Here is a 20,142-nt window from a genome sequence, read left to right on the forward strand (position 1 = left end):
GGAAAATACATTTGCACCAATCATTTCATATCCATTGAATCCATTATTCAAAGAGAAGAGCAAAGTAAACATATTTTCAGACACAGAAGTTGATTGAGTCAATATTCCTAGTGGCAAAACATAGACTTGTTTAGCAAATTGAAGAAGGAAGGACTTATCAAAGGACTTTAGGTGGCCCACAGAACCTCTGGGCAAGCAGAGAATGAAGGTAGCAGGCTACGCAGCAGGTAACGATACAGCCAGGGGCAGAAGCCCTTACCCAAGTCACTGACACAGCCAGTAAGCCCCAATACTGTGTCCGTTTGCTGTTCAGCCACTATGATGCTAAAAACTGGACCCAGAGAACTGTGCTACAGCTTCCTAGAGGAATCAGGGGCCCCTGTCGGGCTTTCAAGGACATCAGCTTTCGCTGCTCTTGGCTGTATCTTGTGATTGTACATTGTTCTCTAAGCCTCCAAGGGCAGCACCTTGTTGGCAGAACTGAGGTTCCATGGCAACACCCAGTTCCTGGGAGTTTGGAAACATTTTTCAGGATGAAAGACTGTAAAGAGGAGAAGAATCAGAAATGAGTGAGCCAGATTGCAGTATCAGATGAAGTTTTGAAAATTTGATACACAAAATCAAAAGGGAGGAAATGTAAACATATTGGTAACTATAATAAATGTTACTGTGTTCAGTTTATCCATTTAAAAAACAGAGTCACAGATTTAAAAATCAAACCCCAGAGGTTTCCAAATATGGGTGATCCCCAAATTAAGACAGTTCAAATGAGGATGTTTGGGGTTTATGATGCCTGAAAACAGCAGGCATGCAGTAGAAACCATACTTCGAACTTTGAATTATGTCATTTTCCCAGGCCAGGGCTATGTGCTATGTGGGGTGATGCTCGCTTTAGGGGTGGGGGAATGGCAGCTGGTGCAGCTCCCAGGCAGCCCCGCGATCCTGCAGGAAAGAAGCCCAAACTGTATAGAACACTGTGCACCAAGCTAGAATGTTCTGTAGGTTAGGTGTAGCACAGGCAGTTTGACATATTTTCAACTTTAGATGAGTTTCTCAGGGCATAACCCAGTAACAAGTGAAGGAGAATCTGTAAATGGGTATTTAAAGAGGTGTGAAGCAACTGGTATGAAAAGAAAGTGTGTATACTTATTGAAAGAGCAGACAAATAAACTCCAGATAAAAAGCACTAAATGGGGAAATCTGGATAGTTTACATAAATAAAAGGAATAATCTAGTAAAAGTATTTGACCATTTATAACCTATATTGTCAGTGGTTTCCATAATTATTTCTTACTTTAAAAATACTTCATAGAAAATAATAGCACCAAAGGATCAAATGAAAAAATGGAACTCATGTCTAGCATTGAAGAAATTAATTAATTTTAATTAGTTTATGTTGCTTAACATATGTGTATGTATCTATAGTTTTCTAAACCTAAAAAGAAAACTTGAGATCTTTTACATTATTTTTTCATACTCAATCATTGGAATAAAGTGTATATTTTATACTTACAGCACATCTTAATTCACACTCACCACATTTAAAGTGCTCAGTGGTTGGGCAGTGCTGTGGTCATAGGAGGTAAGGCCTTTGCCTGCTGCGCCGACACACACACACACACACACACATGCATATTTGTTCCAAATCACTTCAGGCAAATCATGTAGTAAGTTTGCTAATTTTGATTTCTATATATTTGGATTACAAAAATGAAAGAACTCAGCTAGAAAAGTTTTGTAGCCACAGGACTTGGATGTTTCCAGTACAACCTCTTTGAATGCTCACAGCTTGATCAGTGAGCTTGAAGTCTATATTTAAAGTCTTCTTGAAGGTAATTCACTTCCTTATCTAAATTGATAGTAGCTCTTGTGGGTTTAAAAATATTAGCCAACTTCTGAAAACTAGCTTCCATTTCCCAGTGGGTCTGGAACAGCACTGTGGAAAACATGCCAAAATTTCTGATGAATGCTATTTCTCTCAAATGTCCAAATGAGTGGACCCCCCTGAAATTTGTTCAAATTCTTATTATATTTCCCAATACTTTGAGATTATTCCTGTTCAGTTTGGGGCATTTGCCAGCATTTTCCTTTTGGTTGAAAGATCGTTTTAAGGATATGTGATATTTTCAGATATCTGTGGAAATAACCTTAAGCTACAATTTAGGTGATTTTGACTCTTATCCTGATTCTGTAGCCACCTAAATGGACTAATTCTCTGGGTTTACATTTATTTATCTGTAAAATGATGAAAGGAGAATGAATTATTTCTAAGTCTATCCAGTTTACATTGTGTGATTTAATTATATTCTCATGCAGCAGGGAGAGAAAACATTTTGATGATGTTTCCAGTGCATCTCAAACCATAATGTAACATAATGGAATCCTTCTTTGACCTTCAGTTATTCAGCTGGAGTCTTGGTTTAGACAAAGAAGGTGGGGTTGGTGTTGTGGTTGGAGTGTCAGTTCAAGTCCTGGCTGCCATGCTTCTGATCCAGCTCCCTGCTAATGTGCCTGGGAAAGCAGTAGAAGATGGCCCGAGTGCTTGGACCTTGAACCCATGTGGGAGACCCAGATGGATTTCTAGATTCATAGCTTCAGCCTGCCAGCCCTGGCTATTGCATCCATTTAGGGAGAGAACCAGAAGATGGAAAATCAATCTCTCTATCACTCTCTCTCTCTCTCCTTCTCTCTCTCTCCCTCTCCCTGTCTCTGTGTGTGTCTCTTCCCCTCTCTCTGTCACTCTACCTTTCAAGTAATAAATAAATCTTTTGGTATAAAACAACAGTTAAAAACCCCAGAAGCCTTCCAAGGCTTTTTTCACCATTGGCCATTAACTTCGCCAAAGTCTGCGTTTTCACACATACTTATTTTGCTGTCTCTGTTTTACAGTAGACAAAGATGAAACTAATCAACCAAGAGACCTCTCAATTTAACTTTAGGTCTAATTCTCCTTATGTACTCGATTTCCTCTCTCTGCATAGTTATATTCTTCCATCCTAATCCATTATTCACTTCAGCGTGGAGAAGTATTTCAAAATCTTACTAATAGAAGAAGAGTTTGTTGACATCAAATCTGTTTACACCTATTGCCCTATCTTTCTAAAGAGATCCCATTCTCCTTCCTAAAGTTCTATACTTATTATTTTCACATTCTTTTTTTTTTATTATAGAGAGAGAGAGAGAGAGAGAGTCATCTTCTATCCACTAATCCCCCCCCAAGTTTCTGAAATACTTGAGACTAGACAGAATCAAAGCCAAGAGTCAACAATTCAATCTTGGTCTCCCTTGTGAGTGACAAAAACCCAAGCATTGAGCCATCACTGCTGCCTCTGAAGATCTACATTAGCAGGAACTGGAGTTAGGAGCCAGAACTGGGAATTGAACACAGATTCTCCAGTATGGGATGTGGGCATCTTAACCAGCATCTTAATAGTTAACTATATGCCTGCCTTGTTCCCATGCTTGTATTTCTCATTGTCTCTTCAGCACACTTTATCTTCCCATGATTTTACTTCAACCGATTTTGCTAAGGCAGACAGTGACTCCTCATCTCACAAAAGAAGACCTCTCCTTTGGGCCGCTCTGAAATGATGCTTTTTGTTCCTCAGCATATTCACTTTGCTCACAGCTTCTCATTCTATTTTGCTCCTCATCACTGTCCAAGCTCTGAATATTTTAGTAACCAACAGCTTTGTCTGGGAGATTTCTATCAGGCATGTCACTTTACCCTGCTGTTCACAGATTACAATTGCCCTTGGTGTCCCCATGGATTTGGTTCCAACACCCCTGTGAAAACTAAAATCCTTAAATACTCAACTCCCTGATGGCATGATATTTGCATATAACCTACAATATCTTCCTGTACACTTTAGATCTTCCATGGATTGCTCATAAAATTTGTCACAATATAAATGCTGTGTAAATGGTTGGTATATTTTAAATAAATAATGATGAGAAAGAAGTCTGTACATGTACAGACATTTTTTCTTAATGTATTTTCTGTCCATCATTGATTGAACCCCTGTATGTGGAATTTCATGAATAAGGGATGTCCACTGCACTCAAATATTTGGATATCCAACACATCCCTTTCTTCTGAACTCTAGATCCATCTACCTAATGATCCACACCCAGATCCTCTATATTTGATATCTTACAGGGGTCTCTACCTTGAAAGTCCCAAGTGGATTCTTTCGCTCAATCCAACGTGACTATCAACATCACCTGCCCATATATACACACACACACACATACACACACACACAGTTACTCTCTTTAAATTATCTGTTTCTTCAAGAGTAAATGGAAACCCAATCCTGTAGGTTGCTTTAGCTGAAAATCTGGTTCTTATTCTTTTTTTTTTTTTTTAAACGAACTTCACTGGCAGCATTTTTTTTTTTTTTATTTGACAGATAGAGTTAGTGTGAGAGAGAGAGACAGAGAGAAAGGTCTTCCTTCCATTGGTTCACACCCCCCACCCCAGGTGGTCGCTACGGCCAGCAAGCTGTGCTGATCCAAAACCAGGAACCAAGTGCTTCCTCCTGGTCTCCCATGCGGGTGCAGGCACCCAAGCACCTGGGCCATCCTCCACTGCCTTCCCAGGCCACAGCAGAGAGCTGGACTGGAAGAGGAGCCACTGGAACTAGAACCTGGCTCCGATATGGGATGCTGGTGCCACAGGCGGAGGATTAACCAAATGAGCCATGGTGCCGGCCCCTGGTTATCGTTCTTAAAACTACAGTGGCCTGTAGCCAAACACAAAGTCTTGTCAACTCTTCATCTTCAGTATGTGTGTTCCCTATTTTTTAGCACTTCCATGCTCACCATGATAAAATCATGTCATACAGGCAAGTAGCCTGCCAGGTAGACCTGTGACAGCTCATCGTGTCTGAGTCAAGTTTGTTTTCTAAATTGCAGTCAAGAAGGACCTCTTTTAAATATAATCTTACCCTCTTCTTGTTTAAAAAACTTTCAAAACTGCCATTATAGTTAGGGAGAAATCAGATAATATAGCATGGGTATGAAGCTTGAAGTGACTTTTAGCCATTTTCCTCTCCACCACACCTAGCACCTTCCACCTCTTCTTCTCCACTGACCCTTCCCAAGTCACCTTGTTCTTTATTCACTGTCTGAAAACACCACACTTTTTCCATCTCAGGATCTTCACCCATCTCATCATCTCTAGGAGCCTAACCCCTGGGAGTCCCAGGCCTTGAGTTGGGCCATCTACCAATCTAGTTCATGGGATTTCTCTGTCTTCATTAGATTCACAAATCTCAATGGACTCATCTTTCCCCTGTGCTGATTCTTCTGCCTTTTTAGCTTAGCATTCATCTTTACAGGAATTTACTTTTCTACTTTCCTATTTATATTCCTTTCTTTTCTGAGTACCTCCCAATTATTCAGTGTCCCAGAATGAAATATCATAAGTAAGGCATTGCATTTCCAAGCCACATTTCTACCACCCAGTTTAACTAGAAAATAAGAATAGAACCATAATTCTCACAAATATAATCTACTGCACAGAAAAAAATAAAATACTGAAAGGGTAAAATGCACCACAGCTGTGTTGATGTGAGGAGCTACCCTCCATAAGCACTGGGGCATTCTGGTGGCTTAGAAGATGAGAGGACACAAGAAGCAACCACAGCAAATCCAGAATTAAACCAAAAACACTCAAGGGAGAGGTGGGGAGAGTCACCTCATGGTGTCAAATGAGGATGCACAGCAGGTAACAAGAGGAACCTTTTCAGGGACCTTAAAGTAACTGAATGAAAGATGAGCACAAGAACGAATTTCGGAGGAAATTATCAGACACAGCATGCAGCTAATAGACAACACCAAGCATTGCTAAATAAATTCAAGTAAAAAAAAAAATCTCAGAAACTTCCCACTAGCCCAGGACCCAAATCTTTCAGGACCTTGAACAAATCAGTGTGGATTCTCAGAATATCATTTCTTCACATCTCCTGCTCGGCGGTCATGTAATGCAGTCTTTTGTATTTTTAGTGCATTATGCATTGTGTTCTATTCCAGTTCTGCTTTGTGATAGATTTTCTGTTTTTTAAAATAATCTTGCATATTTTGAAAACGGTAAGCCAAGAAAATGTTTTGATGTTTGAGCTGCTTCTGTTCAAAGAGTGGCAAGGAAAATTATAACTAAATTAGTGGAATTTTGGATAAGAGGGACTTTGAAATTGCGATTATTCAGATAAATTTTAGTAACAGTCATTGTTCATGCTAGTCCGTTGGCCACAACAAAGCAAGCCATACATTGCAGTAACAAATGTGGAAGCTGATCTCTTGAGTACAATTTTTTTTGCTATCTTAGTCAAATGCAATAAATGAATGGATTTAAAAACAGATTTATATGAACATTTCTGGAGGGAAATAAAGCAGAATGTGATCAATATTAAATATCCAGGTATAAATAATGTTATAGAAAGTATTCTATGTATTAGAGTAAACTTCACATATAAATTTCTACTACATAGAATCTTTATAATTTAGTTCATAGCAATTTGATAATATATGGTTTGTATATCTTAAATAAAAAGTTCCTGGAGAAAAAAATTTAAAAAAATAAATAAAATAAACAAATGAACTATAATAACTTTACAAATATACAAATCAAGCTAATATTAGAAATAAATGATCTATGTAAGTATCTGATAGCATGAAATATTTCTAGCATCATTTACTATTTGTAAAAGTATTCTGCTTCTGTAGCTATCAGCTTCATAGCTATCGCTACACATTTTGAAAATCATCTGAAGTACTTGTAAAAAATAGAAGAACCTGGGTATGATTCATTACTTGTGACAGAGTCACTAATATGAGATATTAACAAGGGAAATGAAGTAAGGGGCGTATAGAAACTCTGCATTACTACCAAACAGCTGTTGGTTTGTAAATTTAAAACTATTCTGAAATAAAGTGGTTTTTAAAAATGAGTAGAAATAATTTAGAATATTCATTTGATTACAATGAAAAATCAGATGTTTTTCTATACGAGACTTTTGTAGCTAGATGAGTTAAGACATGTCTTTGAGTGCAACTGTCTTAAAATAATTTCTAATGAATGTATTGCATGCCATTGCTAATGTTGACTCAAAATTTTTTTTTTTTTGTGATCTTTATGTGATTGATGATATCATCTTGATGTACATGGTTGATAATGTTAGGATATACTTCAAAAAACAATTTAATAAGTATATTTATGTATAACTCAAGATATTTGTAAATTATATAGTTGTCCAAATATTCATTGAGTTTTGCATATATTTTACATTTAAACTTCCTTCAGGTTAATTACAGGTAACTTGCACTTAGATATTATACTATTTTAGAACAAATATTCAGACATAGTGCACACAACTTGATACATGTGGCAACTCTAGCAGAGTGTAAGCTGTAGATGATGGATTTTGTGAAGGAGAAAGGAACAAGTGTACTCCTTGGGTGCATTCCAATGTTGAGTCTGATTTGTGACCTGTTCTTTTAGAGTTGAAAATAGCCAATACCCTGTGGGAGTAGAAGATGCACTTTATGCTCTTGCTCAAAATTGCCCATTCAACAGATGGGCAGATTCTGAAAGCAATCCATTTATGGAAATAAACTACAACCACACAGAGGGTTGTGACATTATGAACTTACACCCAAATCAGGGCATGAGTCTTTTAAATGCAGTATATTCTACATATCAGTGACAATTATCAGTTTATTCCTAGAACTGTTTATCTCTCCATCTCTCCTGCCCCCTCATGTGCACACACATATATTTGTCTTAAGCAATTTAATGTTTTTCTAATCATAACTTTTAAAACTTATTTCACTTTCTGATAATTAAATCCTACATTTTTTAGATTCTCATTCCTGACGTAAAGAAATTCATCTGCTGAGATAAATGACATAATGAAGGCAGCTGGAATTCTTAGGCAATGGAGTATATTATAAATGCAAGTTGTCACTCATGTTATTATTAATGGCATTATTATTATTTCAATTCCTTAAAATAATCCAGTAGGAAAATAACTGGCAAGAGACAAGTATAGAAAAACTAAGAATTCCAAAATCCCAGCCAAAAATAATGAGAACATTGTATATATGTCTCTATTTGATAGAACAAACAGAAAGTTATACCTCTTTTTCCCAACACTGAGATAAAACAATTATTCCTAAAACATACACGTCAAATCAAAAACTGTCATCAGTGGCCATTGTGATGAATACCATTTTCAAACAGAGGTTATATGACGTTCATGTTAGTGAGCCTATAGTTGAAGATCAATTAAATAAGATCTTTTTCATAAATTTCTAAAAATGAAATATGTCCATAATTACAGAGATAGAAACTGTACACAGAATATGGATTTTCTAGCAAAGTAGAAAAACATGCAATTATCATTGTGTGTCACACATGGGAGTTGATACCTAACATGTATATTGAATATTTTTATTTAAAGTTTACATTTCAGTTTTAGAGTAATTCCATGAGATAAATAATAGTATTGCTAGTTTGTAAATGAATTCAGTAACTGCTCAGTGAGATAGTATAACTCACTCAGGAGTAAACAATTAGAAAATATGAAAGCGACAATTTGGATCCTAAGCTGTTTTCATTTCTTTGTGTTCTACTGATACCTCCAATTAAATGAACAAGTTCCTCTTTTTATATGCCAGACAGCTGTGAGGATAATTGGAAACAAATAATTTATGAGCTTAAAAATCCAACATCAATAGGAAAAAAAGACTTGAAGCTGTGGTTAGATTTGTGATGTCAACTTATACTTCCCTCAAACCTCAATACTGCCTTCAATCCATCTTTTGGTCCTGGATACATATTCTGGGACCAATACTGGTTTCCTGGAAACTGAGTGTCAATGCGTGGGCCTAACAGCTTTGGCCTCATGATCAGTGAGTTCTACTCTACAGAGCGCTCAAGCCCAGTTGGGAACTAAGGATCCATCAACAGTGCCATTCTTTCATGATCCTTTTAAAATTGCTCTCTTCTTATCTAAATGAGGTAAATTATCAATTACTCATTTTTTACTTAATCTTTTCTCTGTCCTAACCAGGGTGGTGTTTGCAATCTCCCACTACACTCAGTGTTGTTGCTTCTCTACTCCCCAACTCCTGTCCTCACTTTCTATGTGGTAACAGCTTCATTTGTCTCATTTTCTCTCCCCTGCCCAATGGAAAGCTGTCTGACCATCAAGAGTCAGATAAATTCCTCCATTTGATCTCTGTTTAAATTTTGAATGCTGTTTAAATTTTTTATCTTATGTCTTCCTGACTTGCCTCATAATAGTTAAGAACCATTTAAGAGACTTAGTTGGTTTTGTTTTTCAATGCTAAAAGGAGGAAGAGTTTTAGTCCACTGTCTTAGACTCCTCGGCAATCCTGAGACAATAGACTTATGCTTGTTGATCAATTGCTTATTCTGGAAAACAGATTAAAAGAATGACAAGGATTTGGCCCTTCTGACTTCCTGCCTGACTCATAATACTCCTGAGGTCAGGTCTCAGTGCATAATATTTTTTTTCATGAAAATTTCCAAAGTTCCACACAATCCCATAGGAAGAGCACAGACTTTACTCTTGCTTCACATACTTATTCAGCTGAGTAAATGATAGCAGGCCCCAGTAAGTTCCTTTTCCTAATTAAATGCTATAAAATGCTGCATTCTTTTCAAAGCTTTAAAGATAAGTAATAATAATCATATAGACATTGGTATTTGTTAATAAATCATGCCTAGAATTATTTCTACAAGAAAATAGATCAAGTTTCCTGTCTTTCAAGGTTTTATATATATAACTATTGATATTTTCTTTTTGTCTAATTTTTTCTTTTATTTAGCAGTGGATTACAAAAAGTGAACTTCAAATTGCTTCTCAAGAGTCTTAACGCTAGTACTAAGAAATCATGCGTACAAGTTAAGGTTAATAATCATCATTATTGAATCTGGATACTTAACTGATACGTCTATGGATAATATAACATGTAGTAAACATTACTTTGAAAACAACTGAAGCAGTTAAAACAAAACTGTATAAGTTTACAAGATATTAAGCATCTTTATCAGAAATATTAATTTATATTTTTATCTTGGATTTCAGAGAAATGTTTACATAATTATAGACGTTTCTGAGTACTTCATTTTATGGCATAAATAGTAATCATCATACTAACAATGTTTGATTTGCTTAGTTTATATACTTGCTAATTGATCTGCTTTATAACAGACTTTCTATCTCACACTCCAACAGAAAAGAGGTGTTTTCTACAACAGCTGTTTTATCATTCAGTATTATCCATGTTTACCCAGATTCTCTAATGTAGATCATGTAGCTTGGATTTAATATAAAGCCAAATACAAATATACATTATGTGATCAACACTGAGAAGACTAAGTCCACAAAGTCTTGATTAAGGATGTTAGAAAAATGATAGAGCCAATGTAGCATGGGTGGCCTTGAGGTCTCAGGCTGCCAGGGTGTAGCCCAAGGGCTACAGAGGGAAGGCAGCAGCTCTCTGAGCACTTAGGCTGTGCCAGGATTAATATCCACAGCTTTATATGATTTGTTTTTGAGCTTCACAGCAACTCCATGAAACAGGCACTGGGATCACCCTCCTTTTCCAGATACAGACACTGTGACATAGTGAAGAAACATTGACATCCATTGTCACTGTCGCATTGGGTGAGATATATGGATCTCATCTGATTGTCATTCAATTTGACTAAGGTCTATATAGATCTGAATCATGAGAAGGAATGTGTGATTCTGTGTACCACAAAGGGAAGTAATCACGTAGCTTCTTCCTCTCCTCTCTCTCTCTTTTCTAGAAATATGCTCAATAAGTCTTTACAGATAGTTATCTAATTATCCGGGCATTTTCCACTTGGTGTCTTGGAACATCTAACTGCAGAGTAAGCACAAGGTTACTTAACAAGATTACTAAGACGACACAAACATTTTTATGTACCCCAGACCTAATTATTCGGGTATAGAATGTCATTCAAATGATTATGATGAGATATAGATATAATTAGATATACATATAGCTTTTTAATGCAGTAGGAAGATGAGATTTGGTTTGTCTCACAAGTGAAGTGATGTTTCTGTCCCAACATCATTTGAAAAAAAAAATGTTGGAGATTCCCCATTTTGTTTGTGTGAGTGGTGGTGGTATGCTGAGGGGGTTGAGTGGGTTTGTGTATGCTGTGTGCAATGTGTGCATACAGCAAAAATCTGTTGTAGTTTTTATTGAAGATAGGCACAACCAATTCAGTTTGGATGGTTGTGGTATATCTATCATATACCAAAACAATTAGTGCAGAAAGACTAAGTAAATGTACAAAAAAGAACAATTACTTGACTGTGTTGGAAGTGTATTTTAGATGCTTTGACTAGTATTTAGCCAACACAAAGAGCCAACTTAAATATTTTTAGGCAAAGCCATCCAAATGAAGACATTTGGCTGCTTCTGTCATGAAAACTGCCAACAGGTAGGTGGCAGATGCAAATGTTATCTTTTCCCTCCTAAATTTCTAAGGTGGAGACTTCATGACTAGTTATTCCTTTAGATAAGGACCAGAATTCCAAAGGAAATTTTGTCATGGATTCTAGACAAAAAAAAATCAACAGCTTCCACTTATAAATGAACAGAATCTGGACTAAAAATCTCATAATGAAAAATAATGGATAATGGATAATGGTGAAAGACACCATGTTCTTTTTCTATCATACCATTATCAATCACCAACAGAAATGGACTACTATTTATATCTCTTTTGATATGTGGTAGGTACTTAAATAATAACTACATTTCCTAGTAACTTGGAATGCCTAAGTAGTTCATTTAATTCTTAAGCTCAGGAGATAACCAGCATCATTTGAGAATAAGAGTATGAGTCATAAGGAAGTGACTCTTTGTCAGTGTCTGCAGATCTCATGATTGGGCTGTCTTCTTAAAACAAAACTATTTGTACATTATGAAATGTCAATGGGATTCAATAATATAATGGTGACTAATTTTAATGAGATGTTAAGGAAGAAGACTTTAGTTTCAAATATTTAAAAAAATCTTGAAAAAATTTTCAAGTATTCATGAATTACTTATGTAATGAAAGTAATTTTTAAATGGGGCATACATGCATACTTGCATATTTTTGAGGATAGGAGAAGTGTTTCCATCTTTGGATAAAAGATATCTATCCCTTATGTTATGTATTTTGATCAAGGAGAAAAATGTTGTATTTTCTACTTACAGATTTTGAGCTCAAATTATGAAAATTAAAGTTACTGTTTAGGAGGTTTCTTTCACATTCTTTTGTTTTTTTCATTAAATAAATCTGATAGATTTAAATATTATAGATAATACTCTGAAATAGCTCTCATTTGTGCTGCTCTGATATGGATCCAATTGTATACAGATGAATTTCAACAAAATCTTAGACTTGGCAGAGTTGTTGCCATGGTGAATCAGGAGTCTACAGAACAGGTATGTGCTTTAATGATGTTACAAATTTCACTGAGGGAAAACATTAGATTCATTAAGCAGATACATTTATGCTGTACAAATCAAGTATGCCCCAGAATAATAATATTTTAAGTAATTTAGATAAGAACAGTTTCAAATATTTTAAAAGTACCTTTTGGCTTATATGTGGGAGAACCAGGCTTATAAAAGTTTGTTTTTAATAAATTACATTTTATAGAGTGATCACCAGGTATGGATGCGTATGGTATGTAATAAACACAACTCAGCATCAGCATTTATTCTGGACATCACCATCTGAACCTGTAGAGTTTCAATGATATCCTAGAGCAACTAAACAAAATTGTCAACAATGCATGAATCTGTATGCTATAAAATCCAGCCTTTTTCCTTAAAGATAATGCTCCTGAGGCTGAAAAAAGCAACTTTCACACAGAAACTTGGAAACACAACTCCGTGCATTTAACTCCAGGTCAATAAATCTTCCCCATCAATTTTTTTATATAATTATGGCTTTTTCAGAGCAGCTTACTCAATGAATATTTCACTGTTACTGAACATGCCTTTGGATTTTGTCCTCTGATTGTAAGTATTGGTATTAGTTACAACAAAGAATCAAGAAGTAAACATGCTATGGAGACGTTTATAGCTTCAGCCTATAAAATTACAGCTAAATGATTTTTTCCTTCTAATTCACTGTATTTTTTAGACTGACCATAGGAAGCCTGATTATGAAAGACTGAATGGAAATGGTCTATATAAGCATCTATCTTACATATCGTAAGCCCTGTATCTTGATACTATATTTTTCAATGAGTTTTTTTATTTTGAATATTTGAGGTAAAATAATCAGAATGGTGTTCTAAATGTCTTAGTGCACTTGCCCTAGATAAAAAGCTTATGATTTCATAGCCACCCCATTCAATACTAATTCCTTTGTAGTATAACTTTGATTTCCATTGGCTTTTAAATTTAATTCAGAACTCTTACTAATAATGATATTAACATGCTGAAAAAGTTTCTGAGCATCAAAAAATGCAGTGTGATTATAGACTACATGTATCCTGACAGTTTAATTATTGTTAACTTTTCATTTGATATTCATAAATAATGCAGATTTTTAATCCATAACTTACCAAAGAGATTCATAATTGTCAATCTAGTTTCCCTCTGCATCTCCCTGGATTCTTATTGGGAAGTAAGAATTGATACTATTATTATTAAAAATATGAGAATGATAAACCTGCTGCCTTAGACTGGCATACCTTCTCCCATCATCTGGTCCTAACCACTGTCTTTGTCCTTATTTTCATCTCATACATCCCAGCCCCCACAGAGCAAAAAAGCCTAGTATTCCTGGAGCACAGCCATCTGGCCCCATTCTTTGTCTTCATGCATGCTACCTGGAAGGCTCTCTTTTCTTGTGCCATGCACTGCCATTCTGGGCATCCAGTGGAGGCTGCTCATAGTTATTGAGTGCTTCCTACATGCCATGCACTTTACTTAGCACACGATTTGCTTTGGCCTTGGAATAACTTTGCTTTGGCCTGATGAGGAAACTAATCATTCCCTAGTAAGTGGCCAATTTGAGACCTGCAAGCAAGTAGTCTGACTTCAGATTCCATTCTGCAATTTCTTAACAATAATACGTTGATTCCAAATCCTAGCAAGTTTTCAAGATCCAGAGTAAAATAATGCCTATTCTGTGGATATTTCATGGACAGCCTCAGCCTCTCCCCCATGCCACCCTGTTTCTGCCCCTGCATCCCTTGGAACCCTTCTTGTTTCCTCTAATGGAAGGAGCTTTTTGAGGACAGTGTTCTGATTCACCTTGAATAGTCTCTGCATTGAAGAGTAAAATGCCCATCACATGCTAACCCCTCTACAAATACTGCTTATATGGAATCAACCTAGATGTCCATCAGCTAACGCCTGGATAAAGGAAATGTGGTTTATACACATGATGGAATATTACACATCCATTAAAAAGAATTTGCTGAAATTTGCCACAAAATAGATGGAATTGGAGATCATTATGGTAAATGAAAGATGCCAGAAAAAGACAAATAGCACATTTTCTCCTATATGTGAAAGTGAATATGAGTATTAAAAGTGTATGAATTTGACATTATTTGGTGTGCATGTAGTTAAAATATTTTCTTCATTGGATTATACCATCTATATGACAATATATCCTTCTATTCTCACTACATGCTCACTGTCATGAATTCCACGTGTTGTGATAATATCCATGTTTTCTAGAAAAAGTAGTGTATATTTGTTATGCATATGATATGTACATATGCGGTGAGTATGACAAAACATTCAGTACTGTTCAATCTCAATATTAAAAAAATAAAAGCAAAGTTAAAAGGTTGATGCTTACAGACCAAAAATATTGGCTGTATCAACTTATTCCTGAAATAATTAAGAGGTAGTTCAGACTATCGCAAATGACTTTCCAAAGTTAATTTTAAAAACCAATCATAGCCACCCTATATTTTGGCAAACATATTGATCCCTATTGGATATTCCTTTACAAATTTGATTTTTAAATATAGGTTCACAAAGGTGAATGACTATTTGTGCATTCTAGATTAAACTCTAGATGTTTGTGTGAATTTACAAGAGAATTAAAAACTATTATTCCAGAAAACCAGGTGAATTTTGCATACTCTAAACAACTAATTGAAATGGAAATTCCTTATAATATATAGATATTATTAATTTATTTATTTTTCCTTTAGCTGATTCAAAATTTTCATTTTCTGTACATACACATATGTCAATCCAGATAATATTAAACAGTTTAGGAAAAGAGACAAATCACTTAATTATCTTTCTTATATGATATTAAGCTAATATAACCATTCTTTTATACTTGAAGATAAATTCAATACTATAATATTATTTACAATCTAAGTTTATTCACTCAATTCTTGAATTTCAAAGGGGAGTGGCTTGAAGAGATTTTGAAGCTTCTTTCTTCCTAAGTTGTCAAAAGATCACATTTTATTCCTCTTATTCTAAATGTTGATATCACATTTTATTTTGACAGTGGCTTATAGAAGTTTTAGAGACTTATTTCTGTTTATATAGCAACTACAACTCTCAAAGTAATTGTCACTCTTATAAAATGTTTAATTACCACATTAAGATATGTCTTTTGTCTTTTTAAACTCAAATGAAATATATATACATATATAACAGCAAAAATTACATAATTAAGAACAAAGGTTATCTTGAGGTTACTATTACCTTGTTATTGAATTCAAAACAAAGATTCGTAGAGGAATTCAATGTTAGAACTGAACATTCTTTTTTTCTTCTTTCTTTTAAGTTATGTAATTTTAAAACATTTATCTCACTTGATACCATTTAAACATGAAACCTAGTTTTCCACATCACAAATTTACCAGTTTTAAGAATGCTATAACATTCCTCAAAAATGAGTGATTTTGGAATTATTTTTCTTGAACTCTTAATGATCATTTTCTGTTAGGGACTTAAAGCTCAAGTCAGCAAACTATGACTCTAAAATACACTATGGGTTGTCAGTGTCTAGACAAGTTCCTATTCAAGTATCTTGAGAAGCAGGATCAAAATGAAGAGAAGAGGAAAAAAAAAATCTGTTTTTCAAAACTAGCTCCACACTAGGAATAGTGCAGTTATTTTATTTCTCCTAGGCAGGACTGGTTCTCTAAGGCTTCTCTTGAGATTCACCCTAAGTAAATAAACACTAAACTTGTTGGGTCTGCCCACTGACCCAGAGAATGATGGCATTACAGAGACCCTGTAAGCTGAGTGAGCCTTCGATTGGAATCTGGACATCTCTTACCATTGCTGTTTCGCTTCCTACCTAGAACTTGCACAAGAGTTTTCAGAGAAGTACCTGAAAGCTGCTCACAGGAACAGTTTCTTTGGGGGATATGAAATGCACACACACACACACACACACACACACCCTTCTCTCACTCCAGACCACACCGCTTTCCTGTCACATCAGTGTCAGCTTTGGTGCACCCTGGGCACGGTTACCCGGAGATAACTGCGTAACTGTCCCTGCATGTTCCTAGTATAGGAAAATGATGTAACTCGCATTTCGATTTTCCTTGTTTTATGAGGAACAAAAGGCTAAGTTAGTCTGCCCTTGACAGGCGCACTGTGCTAACCAACCACTGGACAGAACCTGGCAAAATCAGTCAGTGAGAACTGACCCCCGCCCCCAACTTCAAACAAAGCCATTTAAAATGTGGTCTTAAGTCCAAAGAAGAAAAAAAAAAAACACACAAATAAACAAAAGGACAACGTAAAGCAGCCTGGCTTGCCAACAGGAACCTGCATGCGAGCCTCAGGAGGTCTCTGATTTTGCATCCCAGGGAGGGAGTGACTCACGCGCGCACGCTGCCCGTCACCGTAAAGAGGTAAAGAGAGAGTGAAATGGCTCAACGTACACACACCCCGCTCCATACCGGGGACGAGTCTCCGAGCTGCGGCTTGTGCTCTCGGAGGGCCAGGCTGAAGCTGACCGCCCCCACGGCCACGCTGGACACCCCCAGTCCTATCTCCAGCACAGAGAGCACCAGGAGGCTCCCGATAATCTGGCCGCTGGTGCACATGCTTCCTCGGTCATCGTTCCTCGCAGAGCAGAGAGGGAAAGCAACCTTCCACCTTCTTTCTTCCGCTAACCTCCGTCCCTCTTCCCCACCCCACCCCACCACCCCCCAGCAGATCCCCAAACTTTTCTTTCTTCACCAGAGAAACATGGTCCACCGGGGCTGGATTTCCAGAACCAGAGACCCCCTCTTCACGCGCAGGGCCCGGGCAGAAAAGGCAGCCCCACCCCCTGGCGCGTCCAGACGGGCACCGCAGAGGGCTCTGGCCGCGCTGGCGGGCGCAATCCGGGAGCTGGCGGGGCTCTGGGAGCCGGGAGCGGATCGCGCGCGGGCAGCGCGGAGCCCGGCTCGCGGGCGCTGTCCAGAGTCCTGCCGTCGCCCGCAGCTCCGCTGGAGCTTCCCGGGACCCGACCGGCTCCCTTCCCTGCCCGTGCGGGAGCGTGGAGCTGTGCCCCTCCGGCCCCCTCTCGTCTCGTCTCCTTTGTTTTCGTGGCCACGCGCGGCGCCTCCGCGAGTCCCAGGTCCCCAAGCAGCGCGGGCGGATGGAATTCAGCACCACGCTCCCGGCAGTCGCCGTGTCTCCAGGAGAAGCGACCTTGTCTGATGGCCTCTTTCCGTCTGGGTGTCTTCTCCCTCGCCGTCGTCCTCTTCCTCCCCCTCTCTCTCGATCTGATTCTCTCTCATTGCTATGACCTCATTGGGATTTAGGAGGTGGACGGAGGAGGGAAATGCCGGATGTATTCGTGGCTCTGGGGCCGAAGAGACTTGGCTCAGCCTCCACCTGCCCCGCCCGGGACCCTGGCCTGGCGTCCACGCGGGCCCTTCCTCCGCGTGTCCTCGCTTTGCTCCTGCCCGGGCTTTTTTCCAAATGGGCGTGGAGGGCTGCCTACGTCAACGCCCAGCTCATTCCTTGCAAAAACTTTGCTCCCGCGCGAATGCGGGGCTGGGGAACCGGGAGCAGAGAAAGGCAGGGGATGGAGAGCAGTCCCCTACCCAGTGGTTTCCTTGTGCAGAAGAGTTGGACCCAAGCCTGCCGGTCCGGAACGGCCTCTCTCCCGGCCAGCAGGACCTGTCACCTGTGGGGTCCCACGGGGATGAGGCCTGGGGCGGCACTCACTGGGGCAGGGTCTCTGCGCCTCTCCAGCTGCCTGGAGCTCAGCTCCTGTCTAGGGATGAGCTGCTGGACCCAGCGGAGGTGGGACTCGGATTGTGGTATCCTTGCTGACTACGTCGGAAAAAAGCATTAGTTAAAAATATATAGTCTTTGTGCTCGCTTAGGCAGCACATACACTAAAAATATGTAGTATGGCCCAGTGCACTGCTTATTTTGACATCTACCCTTGTCGGAACGATTAATGAACGGGCCTAGCTTGGCGTGGTTGTCTTCCACACCTGTGCACCTCCAGATGTCTGGGAATGCGAGATCCCTATTTCCATGTCCCTGATGTTGCCCCATGAAAATTCTCAAGGGAGACCATCAAAGAGATCCACATAGAGAGGGGATAAGGGCAGGTGTTGGTGTGTGGGTCATCCCTCCACAACACTGGGTTCTCAAGTTGGAGATGGGTAGAAGGAAAATGGAAGGAAGTCCGGGGGACGTAGGGTACAGAGCACTAGGGCACGTGTCTCCTAAACTCCTGAGCTGGGGTCACAGCACTAGAACACTTGATCTTCAAACATCTGCAGGCCAATGAGTGCAGGCTCTGTGATCAGAGGCTTTAAAGAATTGTTTATTTATTTATTTGAAAGAAGTGGTGGTGGTGAAAGTGAATGCTCCCATCTCTTGGTTCACTCTCCAAACACCAGGCATCACCAGTGTAGGGTTAGGTCAAAACCAGGTGCCTGGAACTCAGTTTGGGTCTCCTATGTGAGTACAAGTGATCCAACTACTTGAGCCATCACCTGCTGCCTCCCTAGTTGTATTAGCAGAAAGCTGAAATCAGGAGCCAGGAGCAGGACACACCCATATGGGATGTGGGAGTAGAAATTAAACCATAAGCAAAATGCCCACCCTAGAGGTTTTCTTTAAAGCATCAAAGTAGAAAATGTGAAGTGACTTGTAGCCTAAGTTCTGTAGCATTTATACCAGTTTTAGTTTTCATAAATTTGATGCTGGATTTGTTTCATAGAACTAAGTCAATTTTATACTATAATTTATTTCCCTTAAAATATAAACAAATTCTAGAATCTAAAAAATTGAGCTGTCTTCCCTTAAGGAATAAAAATAGCAAAGAAGAATGGTGTGTGATTAGACCCTAAAGGGTCTTCAGCTATTGCAATATTTGGAGAACAATGTAACCATTTGTATTGAATGATAATTTGTAGGATAACTTTCCACCTCTTGAACCAACCATCAATGATCCAATTGGTAGAATACCTCAAATAGTTTGTGACTTTAATGAAACATAATGTATTTATTTATGTATTGTAGAAATCATCTTACATTTCCATCTCATTTGCAGTCATGAAGCACTCACATTTACTTACATTTGCATGTCTTCAGCAATTGCTTTCATTTGTAAAATTCTCTCTCCCCTTTAAGAAGAGAATAATAGGTTGCAATAATTATTAACACAAATTGATTAATGCAAACATGTTGGAAGGAGATAATACTTATTGGAAGGAAAATTAATTTTTGTAGAGAACATAGAGGTGAAGTTAAACAGATGAGTTTCACAAAGAAAAAATGAACAACTCATGTATTATGGTTTAATTTTCACCTCTGGATATGATGTATGTAAATGAGTTTATTTAAATATCATAAAGCCTAATTTTATTCCTGAATGTAATCAACCTTGATTAATTATGGCTAACTGAGGCAAAATCCAAAACATTGGAAAATTAAATTGCACATTAAACTCATTTTTGTTTATAAGTAACTATCAACAAACTGCAATAGAACAGTAATATTTTTTGGAATAAAAGAAAAACAACCATTGCCTGTAGAAGAAATTACTTTTCTTTCTTTTAAGACAAGATTGTCAATGTAAGAATTTTCCAAAGAATTTTTTACATTTTTCTGTGC

The 20,142-nt window shown here is 37.9% G+C and overlaps 1 protein-coding gene across 6 annotated transcripts in view; it reads right to left on the minus strand.

The window, feature by feature from the left end:
• TMEM196 (transmembrane protein 196) overlaps positions 1–17,127 on the minus strand; it is a 65,873-nt gene extending 48,746 nt beyond the window's left edge. For 3 of the 6 annotated variants that reach the window (XM_089315344.1, XM_002713705.6, XM_008261501.5), the window contains exon 1: positions 16,974–17,127. In XM_089315344.1, the coding sequence (XP_089171470.1) occupies positions 16,974–17,120 (147 nt within the window). In that variant the 5' untranslated portion in view covers positions 17,121–17,127. Of the gene's footprint in view, positions 1–16,955 lie in introns of all 6 variants that reach the window. The other 3 variants (XM_051852793.3, XM_051852792.3, XM_089315343.1) reach the window with 2 other exon arrangements.
• Positions 17,128–20,142: the final 3,015 nt, after the last annotated feature.

The sequence above is a fragment of the Oryctolagus cuniculus genome, chromosome 16 (genome assembly GCF_051225735.1).
Source record: "Oryctolagus cuniculus isolate XC-2025 breed Fujian yellow rabbit chromosome 16, ASM5122573v1, whole genome shotgun sequence".
Taxonomy (NCBI): Eukaryota; Metazoa; Chordata; class Mammalia; order Lagomorpha; family Leporidae; genus Oryctolagus; species Oryctolagus cuniculus.